Source organism: Ceratotherium simum, chromosome 2 (assembly GCF_057802395.1).
Source record: "Ceratotherium simum simum isolate JZ-2026a chromosome 2, ASM5780239v1, whole genome shotgun sequence".
Lineage (NCBI taxonomy): Eukaryota > Metazoa > Chordata > Mammalia > Perissodactyla > Rhinocerotidae > Ceratotherium > Ceratotherium simum.
In genome coordinates this window covers 38,395,235-38,405,310 of record NC_141901.1, presented here as the reverse complement: position 1 = coordinate 38,405,310, position 10,076 = coordinate 38,395,235, and the positions used below count along the sequence as shown (strand labels likewise).

At 47.4% G+C, this 10,076-nt stretch overlaps 1 protein-coding gene across 3 annotated transcripts; it reads left to right on the top strand.

Moving 5' to 3' along the window:
* The first annotated feature begins 3,449 nt into the window (after positions 1-3,449).
* Positions 3,450-8,462, top strand: LOC101391808 (antigen-presenting glycoprotein CD1d). Of its 3 annotated transcripts, none has more exons than XM_087441207.1 (6): positions 3,450-3,582; positions 3,874-4,167; positions 4,538-4,741; positions 5,257-5,535; positions 6,311-6,410; positions 6,513-8,462. In XM_087441207.1, the coding sequence occupies exons 1-6, from the start codon at positions 3,522-3,524 to the stop codon at positions 6,532-6,534; spliced, it is 960 nt and encodes a 319-aa protein (XP_087297333.1). In that variant the 5' UTR covers positions 3,450-3,521; the 3' UTR covers positions 6,535-8,462. The 3 variants fall into 3 exon arrangements, with proteins under 3 accessions (XP_087297333.1, XP_087297323.1, XP_087297328.1); XM_087441197.1 differs by having other exon boundaries at positions 3,451-3,582; positions 4,463-4,741; XM_087441202.1 differs by having other exon boundaries at positions 3,452-3,582; positions 4,463-4,741; positions 6,314-6,410.
* Positions 8,463-10,076: the final 1,614 nt, after the last annotated feature.

The following is a 10,076-nucleotide window of genomic DNA, read 5'->3' as shown; positions in this document are numbered from 1 at the left end:
AGGAGATACAATCTCAAATGCAGCCGTGACAGAAAAGGAAGTATGCCGGACCAGGAGTCACAAGATGAAAATTCTAGTGCTGGCTCCCAGGCATTACTGTGTGTTGCCTCTGAGAGTTCCAGGCCCTCTCTTTGATTTGGTTTCCTCATTTACAAATTAGGGATAATGATTCCCCTCTCTCACAGTTGTTATGGGGACTAAACAAAATGGCATATGTGAAAGCTCTTTGTAAACCGAAAACCCTCTAGAAGTGAAAGACATGATTAATCTAGGGGCATGGATAACAGCTGGTTCCCGGGAAAAGCAGCAAGTACTCTGGCTGACTTCTCATGGTTTATTTCGAGGCCCTGGGTAAATCACCACGTCTTTGTGCTCTGGTTTTCTGGCCCCCAGTATGTGCGAGTTAGTCTTGCCCTGAAATGTTCTTCCATGATCCAATGAGTCTTTTCCCAGAAGAAAGCAGTAGAAGTTGTAATAGTTCATAAGTATCTGACTCAACTGACCTTTGGACAAATATATTTGTGTATCTCCAGGTAACCCTAACTTCTGAAGTCTAGACTGCCTGTCTGTTTGTTGTTGATAAAATATAGTTCTTGCCTTTAAGTATGAAAGAATGAGAGCACGTGAAAATTTTAAGATACAGATAAACTAAACAGACCCGTTTGACTTTTTAAAGGGAGGTTGGAAATTTGAAGAAGGCAAAATTAGGTATTGTACCATGATTCATATAATCATTTTTCTTTTTACTTTTGATGAGAAATTTTCACATATTGAGGTATATGGGGTAGCTATTCTGGTTTAAACCTGGTTCAGCCTGAACTAAAGAAGACTGACTTATCGCCTATCAAACGTACACTGTAGTATGCTTTAACCATTAAGATGACGATGCATTCAACATTATCTTAACGTAAAAGAATGCACTCCTTGAAGATAGGAATGCATACTCTCTTCGTACAGATGCCAGTATCCGTACTCCTGAAGATAAGTTTCCTTTCCTGGACATCAGGGTCATGTTGACCTGCTAATCTGTAACTCAATATGTCTTTAAAACTTTGCTGAACATGTATCCTGGGCATGTTTGATGTACATTATTTGTTCTAAAAAGGTATAAAACTGTACTGAAAACCATGCTTCTCCAGAATGCTTTCTTGTTTTGTGGAAACTGCCTTCTGGGGCTAGTAGTCCTCAGCCTGACCCAAGTAAAACTCAGCTTTTCTCTCTTTTCTATCCAATGGTTATTGGGGCCCGGCCCGGTGGCATAGCGGTTATGCACGCATGCTCTGCTGCGGCAGCGCAAGGTTCAGATCCTGGGCGCACACCGACGCACCACTTGTCAAGCCATGCTGTGGCGGTGTCCCATATAAAGTGGAAGAAGATGGGTACGGATGTTAGCCCAGGGCCAGTGTTCCTGAGCAAAAAGAGGAGGATTGGCAACAGATGTTAGCTCAGGGCTAATGTTCCTCACACACACACACAAAAAGAATGGTTATTGGTTATTTGTGTGACACTTCTATCCTTACAGCTCCCTGCTCTCCAGGGATCTACTCAATATTTGGGCAATTTTGCATCCTAATTTAATCACTCAACTCCCTATATGTAGCAAAAATAATTTTTCTATGTTATCTCAAACTGTTTGGGGGCAACATTAAGCTTAATAAGATAGGCTGGGTGTCTAACAAAATAAGGGCCATCTCCAAGATCCCAGCCTTGAGTGAAGACAGAAGCGTATTCCCTCTAAGGCTCTTATTACAGCTGAGTGTGGGAGGATGGAAGCATTAATGTTGGCAGAACGGGAGAAACCAGAGGAAGGAGACATGATCCTTGAATTCTGGCTATTCTGCATGGATTGAGAAGAGGACACAGATAAGACAGACATATGAGCATTTCTATAACTAGAAGCTCTGATATGTGCTGGGAGGAGAGGTTTACAAAGCTAGCTGGCGACAAGGAGAGGAAGTGAGGCCAACTGAGTTCTGCCTTTGCTCTCACAGTCTGGGAGGTCTGAAAAAACTCCCCTGAGAAAGTGACCCTTGAGCTGAGATCTCAGGAGGAAATAACTAAGCATGGAAAGGGGCTGAGGGGAGGAGAGGGCCAAGAGCTTTCCAAGCAGAGGGAACTGTTGGTGCAAAGACCTTGAGCAGGAAGAAGCTTTGCATATTACTGGAAGTGAAAGCACATCAATGAGGCTAAAGAACAGAGCAAGTGGACTAGGGTGAGAGATGATGTTAGAAGGTAGACCATGCATAATCTTGTAGGTCATGCCAGTGACTGTGGTCTCTGTCCTGAGAAAGCTATTTCAGGAGATGGGGCAAAAGGTTAGGGTGGTGGTGGAGGTGGAAATGTAGAGAAGGGGACACATTCAAGAGATATTTCCAAAGAGGTAAAATCGAGGCGAGTTGCCCATGGATTGGATAAAAGGAGAGGGGGAGAGGGAGGTGCCAGGGTGCTGCCCGGGTTCTGACTTGCCAAAGTGGGGGCCCTTTCTCACAGTGATCTGAGGTTCAGACCACTATGTCTCATGGCTCTTATTTTCGGCGTGAGAAGTGGGGAGCTACGGTCCAGGCACATAATGTACTTGTCTCTGTTCTTTAACACAGAGGCTCATATTCGGAGAGTAAGTGAATGCGTAAGGAGCCAGAGGAGAAACTGAGCAGGCAGAGAGGCCAGGCAGAAGGAATGAGAGGAGGAAGAGGAGAGTCCAGGGATATTCCTCCAAAAGGAGTCAGGGAAGACAGAGGAGAAGGAGTGGGGGAGGCTGGGCCAAGGGAAGGGGAGGAAGAGGGCAGGGACAGAGACATGAGGAAAGAGGGGCTGGGAACACTAAGGTGGAAGAATCTTGGGATATGAAAGCCCTAAAGAATCATAGCCAACCCAATCCAATCCTCTCAATGTGCAACTGAGAAAATTAATTTTCATGTTTTTATTTTATTAGAAATGTGATACTTGCACTTGTAGAAATTTTGGAAGACATAAAAAAATGTAAAGTAAATTAAAATCACCCATGGTCTTTCTGCCTAGAGACATCCGCTGCTAAGCTATGGACTTTCCTTCTACTTTGTTTTTTCTTTGCATTTTTAACATGGTTGGAGTTATACCATAGATACAACTGTATGTCCTGCTTTTAAAACTTAAATAATAGTTGTAAAGCTTCCCACACGCTTCGCAAACTCTTCAATAAAACAGGAGATTTAGACAAGCCGGTTGTGAGCAATACTGAAGAGAGTGGCGGCGTCAGCACTCCTTGGACCCCGACCAAGGCTCTTTGCAGCTCAAATAGCTGACGGCGAGGCAGGCCACCTGACACACGACAAAAGGACCCCTCGACTGGACTGGAAGCAAACCCAGGGCAAGCCAGAGTGGGAGTTTTGCCTGTTTCTGGGCTTGGGAAAAGGCCACCAACCAGGTCAAGAGTGCAGCTGTTGAGAGACCTGCGCTGGGGAGGCGGGGCTGGGGGTAGGGGAAGGAGATCGCAGGTCGGGGCCCAGTGCTCCCAGCTCCTCGAGGCTCCCACGCCCAGCGACATGAGGTGCCTGCTGTTTCTGCTGCTCTGGGGGCTCCCCCAGATTTGGAGAAGTTCTGAGGGTGAGTGGGACGAGGGCGCCGGGTTCGCGCAGGGGAGCGCGGAGAGAGGGAGCGGGGCTGGGAAAGGAAGCGACGCCTGACGGCGGCGGGTGGAGACCGATCCGTCTCGGAAGCCGGGGAGCCGCGAGCTCGCGGGCGTGATCCGGCGCAGAACCCGCTGCTCCCGGCCTCCGGCCCCCGCCTCCGGGAGGGGGAGCGCGGCTCAGAGCTACCCGCCTCCCCGGCCCACCTGTTGTGTTTGTTTTCTTTCTCCCCTCTCCTCTCGCTCTCTGCTCTCTGGGCACTCGCTAGGCTCCTCCAATCTCCGTTCTCTCCCAGTCCCGCAAAGGAATTTCCCGTTCCGCTGCCTCCAGATCTCGTCCTTCCTCAACCGCAGCTGGGCGCGCACGGACGGCTTGGCGTGGCTCGGGGAGCTGCAGCCCTTCGTGTGGAGCAACGACTCGGACACTATCCGCTTCCTAAAGCCCTGGTCCCAGGGCAAATTCAGTCACCAGCAGTGGGAGAAATTGCAGCATCTGTTTTGGGTTTATCGAAGCAGCTTCACCAGGGACATACAGGAATTCGTCAAAATGCTGCAAACGGCCTGTGAGCTGAGGGATGGGATCCTGGGCAGCTACCCAAGGGGAGACAGTGGACGCAGAACCCTAACTGGGAGACTCTGACCCCACCTGATAAGACTCTCTGCTCTCTCCTGATTTCTACTTCTGCCTGAGGTGTCTCAGCCTCTGACTTCTCAAAATATTCCTTGTTCCCCCTGCTCCGGGTCACCCACTCCCATTCCCCTGAACTCTGGGTCCCCAGTGTAACCCACACACCAGTTTCTTTTCCTTGATCCCTTCCAATCTTTATGCCCTTCTTTGACCTCCATTCCTCCCCTCAGATCCCTTGGAGATCCAGGTGTCTGCTGGATGTGAGGTGCACCCTGGCAACACCTCAGAAAGCTTCTTCCATACAGCATTTCAAGGAAGAGATATCCTGAGTTTCCAAGGAACTTCTTGGGTGCCAGCCCCAGAGGCCCCACAGTGGGCCGAGAAAATCATTGGAGTGCTCAACCACGACCAAGGGACCAAGGAAGCAGTGCAGTTACTCCTCAATGACACCTGCCCTCAGTTAGTCAGAGGCCTCCTTGAGACAGGGAGGTCAGAACTGGACAAGCAAGGTGAGCCTGCCCCTCTTACTCCCTGCTCTCCACTCCCGGGCTCCATCTGGATTTTTCCATCCCAGGGATCACTTCCCTTTCAGCACTGGGGGAAGAGAAAGGAGGTGATGGGTAAGGCATGAAGGTGTTTATTCCACACATGTTGTCTGAGTACCCTTTGGGTTCCATGAATTAAATTAAATAAACAGTGGGGGTCAAACAGGATCTTTGCTTGAGAGGGAGGATGAGAAGATAGGTTAACAATTAAAGCAGTGTTTGAAATATGCTGCATGTGTTATAGCTGAACACAGGGTGCTATAGGAGTACAGAGCAGTGGCATTTACAGGAGACAGGATCAGGGAGGGAACATGGGTATCAGGGAAGGCTTTCCTGGGGAAGCTAACACAAATGGAGTGACGTTATGAAAGACTTCATCTCCAGAGGTGGAAATATGGGACTCATGAGCCTGCTGTGAGGCCTGGAGCCTCTAACACAGAGCCTCACTCTAAGAACCCCCTTTCCCTTGTTGGATACAGTAAAGCCTGAGGCCTGGCTGTCCAGTGGCCCTACTCCTGGGCCTGGCCATCTGCTGCTGGTGTGCCATGTCTCAGGATTCTACCCAAAGCCTGTGTGGGTCATGTGGATGCGGGGTGAGCAGGAGCAGCCGGGCACTCAGCAAGGTGACGTCCTGCCCAATGCTGATGAAACGTGGCATCTCCGAGTAACCCTGGATGTGGCAGCAGAGGAGGCGGCCGGCCTGACTTGCCGAGTGAGGCACAGCAGTCTAGGAGGCCAGGACATCATCCTCTACTGGGGTGAGAAAGACCGGGGGCCCAGCTGGAAATGGGAGGAGATGGTTCTCAAGCATAGAGGGAGGGAGTGGGGAAAGGGTGGGACTTGACACAACCAGGACAGAGCAGTTCCAAGATGAGGCGTCTCAGCAGCAGGGATGGAAGGAGGGGATGCCAGATACAGGAAGGAGGGGAATAAAGATCTGAGCTCAAAGAGGATTGAGACAGGATGTTCCACATACAAGAAAAATGAGACTAGAAAACTCACAGATCCCGAAGTAGGCAGCAAGTAAAGAATCTCAGGAGGATTCATGCCTCAGGAGAGGGAGCTGGGACCTTCGAATGGGAGGGTGACACATGTAGCTGTGGTTCACTGAGTGCTTCCTGTGTGTGGGCTGAGCACTCTCATACAGCAATTCATCTAATCATCCAACTGTCGTTTGAAGCAGGTGCTACTGTTCTCATTTCATAGATGAGGAAATTGAGGCTGAGCTAGGTCAGGTAATCTACCCAGAGTCTCCCTGTTAGAAAATGGAAGAGCTGGATTTAGACTCAGATCTGCCTAGCTACGAAATGCTTGCCTCTCCCGTGTATGCTGTACTGTCATGTGCTGAAGTGGATTGAATTACCAATGCTCAGACCATGAGAAAGACAAGTCATCTAAACTTCAGAGGAATAGAAGTGGGTGCTTTCAATGGGGGAGGAACTAAGAAGCACCTGGCATCCTCACCTGTGCTTAGACCAGGGGACTTGGAATAGTGAGGGATCCTGGCCTGAGAGGCATCCTATGTTCCCCCAGCAGAGCGGAGCCGTGCTTCCGTGGGCTTGATCGCCGGGGCAATACTCGTGTCCCTCCTGATCGGTGGAGGCTTATTAACCTTCTGGTTTAAGAAGCGCTGGTAAGTCTCCCCTTTCCATCTCCTCCTTCCCTCAACCTCTCTCCCCATATCTTCTCCTCTCCCCTTTTCCTCAATGGTCTCTCCCTTTCTATTCTCTCACAGCTCCTATCAAGACATCCTGTGACTGTCCTTGCCACACTTGTCTGTCTGGAACTCAGGACCTCAGGTTCTGAGGACTTCAGTGCTCGGGAATTGAGAGTAAAAGAAAGGACTTTGAAGAAGGGGAGAACAGTCATAAAGCAGCTCTCATCACATCCTTTTAACATTTTTATCTAAGAAGATTTAAGTTCTTTTTCCGTATGCTACAAGTTTATGAGCCCAAGTGATTCTGTGAAAATGGAAGTGCACCCTCAGGTGCCTACCAAGGGCAAGCAGACAAGGGCCGTGGTGTAAGGGCGTGCGTGCTCAGTGTTTGAATGATGGAATCTCCAGTCAGCTGGAAAGCACTTGTCCTGTCCAAAGAAAGCAGGTCCAACTGCTTGTCGTCAAGTATAAAGTAAGACCCTGGGTTGGCTGTAACGTACATTTTTCAAGAAAAGTGGAAGACTGGATTTTTATGTGAACATGCCTGATATTAAAATGTTGACTCAAACTTTTACAAAACTTGTGGTATGGGAGACCCCAAATACACCTCTGCTGGTTGAGACAACCTGGGGAGTCTCAGTCTGTTTCTCTTTTATAAAAAGTTTGTCCTAAATGACATATTGGCAATTTTAGGACATGGTTCCTATTGTGAATTTGGATTTATAAAAAGGGACATTTTCTCTTTCAGAGAAAGTTAAGTTGTAAGAAACAGAGGTGTCTCAAGCTTTTACTTGGTGTAACTTGATTAAAAGAGGAGAAATCTTAGTGTATGTGTATTTTGTAGAAAAAAGCTACTGTGGGTAAGGATATTTCTGTCAAATGGCCAGTACTGTTTTCAGACTGGAAGAAGACAAGCATGAAGATATCCCCCCCAAAACAGGCTCCCCTCCTTATAGGCTATTAAAGGAGACCATGTTCTCAGGTTGGAACCAACTTGGGCTGAACGCAGCTGGGCAGGCATGAGCTCTAGTGATGGGGGCCCAGCTGTCTGCTCTATTCTTGGCTTAGAGAGGAAATAGCGGGAAACTTAGAGGAACAACAGACCTTCCTGATACCAAGAAATGAGAAGGCCAAGTTAAAATCATCTGTTAGCTATCAGGGAAGTAGTCTCTTGGCACTCAAGGCCCTTGAAATCCAGAAAAAGTGAGACTAAACTCTTGGAGAGTCTTTGCTTGAGAAAATTAGCATTTGGCATCTTCTATGCTGGACTAGCAGATCGAACCCAGGATGTGGGTGAAGATCCTGCTACCTTCTAAATCAATGGTTCCCAAATTGTGGTCTGACCAGCAGCCTCAGCATCACCTGGGAACTTGCAAATTATTTTGGCCCCACCCCAGACCTACTGAATGGGAAATCTTAGGAGTGGGGCCCAGTAATCTGTGTTTTCACAGGCCCTCAGGTGATTCTGATGTTTCTCTCAAGTTAGAGAACCAGTGTTCTTAGGCATTGTGTAATGCCATGTGACAAATTTCTTAGAATGCTAAGTTAAGATATTGGTCTGTATTTAGTAAGAGAAGGCTTCCTGGAGTAGGAGAATTTGAAGTAGGATTTAGAGAGGCAGTGTGGTGAACCAGCAAGTGCACTGGATCAGGAGACTGGAGTTCTGGCCTCTGACTTAGTTTCCTTCTGTGTCATATGGGGATAATAAAGTCTGTCTTGATTATTCTACAGGTTGAATGTTTGTGTCCCTACAAAATTCATATGTTGAAAACCTAATGTCCAAGGTGATGGTATTAGGAGGTGAGGTCTTTGGGAGGTGATTAAATCATGAGGTCTGAGCTCTCATGAATGGGATTAGTGCCTTTATGAAAGAGACCCCAAACCCCCTCCACTATGTGAAGACACAGTAAGAAGGTGCCATCTATGAACCAGAAGGTGGACCCTCACCAAACACCAAATCTGCTGGTGCCTTGGTCTTGGACTTCCCAGCCTCTAGAACTGTGAGAAATAAATTTCTATTGTTTGTAAGCCACCCAGTCTATGGTATTTTGTTATAGAAGGCTGAATGGACTAAGACAGATTATCTCCTACACTTGTTGTGGGGAACAAATGTGTGCAATATACATTACCTTCTAAATGTGGGGCCTGTCACTGTTTTTGGTACCACACTGCCCTCAGGTGATGCTATTCAGCTTAGCTTCCCAAGCAATGTCAAGTTTGTGAACCAATTCCGCTGGCCTTCCATATTCTTAGGGCATGTGTTTTAAAGTGTCTACGGAAATCTTTTTGGAAATGCTTCAGCATGAATTTACAGTAGCTCTGGTTCATTTTTAAGCAACTTTGATTTATTTTGGAAATAAAGACCTACATCTCCAGGAGAATCTGTCTTCTTCCTTTAAATATTCAGTTCAAAACAGCTCAGAAAATCCTGAGAATTCGTTTTAGAATGTGTTAATATTCTCTTTATGAATATCGTGTTTCTTATTGAGTGCTATGCTGATTGTCAATTTATTGCCACTCAGCTCCAAAATCATCCTTCACTATATGTTCAGTGATAATGGACTGAATTCCTCTTATCATTTCTCCTTTAAAGTAAGCACAATGTTAAGCTTTTTCAGTAGAGAGCCCTGGAGAGGCACTGCAGGAGGAAGGGGCTCTCCTGCAGTTTCCAGCTACTGCATGGTGGGTGAGCAGAGTGGGTACAAAGGCATCCTGTAGAGTGCTTCCCAAGCCACCTGCCCAGACATTTGGTGACCTTGCAGCCACAGCCTGGCAATAACCTTTTCATGGCCCTCGTAATATGGAAACTGGCTTCCTGCCCTTCCTGGTGCCCAACTCTTCTGCAGACCCTTGCAGAGGTTAGTGTTAGTGTTTAGTAGCAACTGTGGTTAGTCCAGCGGCCACCCAGAGGTGTCCACTGAGCCCCACTCTCTCTGCAAGCCCCCACCTGAGGTCTGGAGGGTTGCTTCCAGCTTGTTCAGTGACTACAGACCAGCTCTGGCCTGAACAAACCAGAACTTCTCTGCCATCCAAGGGGCTAAACTACACCTTCTCCAAAGAGGTCCACACGCCAGCCTTGGGGAGGGGTTACCCTTCCAAGTTTCTTCTTCCTTGGATATTCTTCTTCAGCCTTAGAGTTCCATGTAGAGTTTTCTTAGATCTTAGAGTTATTTTCCTATTATAGTTTAATAATTAAACTTCCTCTGCTTAGTTCACTGTGTTGTTTCTCTAACCTGATTAGACCGAGTGGATACACGTGCCTACTTTTGACTATACACAGGAATCTGAACTTTCTAAAGTTATTACTTGAATTTACTTTTGCTCATAAGTCTATAGCACAGAGTTGATCCACATGTGGTGTAGCTCTTCCTTCAAGAGTTTAGATTTGCTTCTTTGCCAAAACCATCCTCAGGAGTCGTTACCTACCCCACTTTTAATGCATTTGCTCCTCTCATTCACTGGAGCTTCCATTGTTTAGGGTGTAATTAAGAGGGGTGCTTTTAATAGTTAAGCCAAGACAGATGTAAACTGGACTGGCTCAGACAAACTTTCTGTTGATTTATTATTTTCCGTTTGTTCTGTGAAGGGCTCAACCCTGACTCTTCTGGACTCCTCCTGGGCCTGGCCTCTATTCTCAGGCCA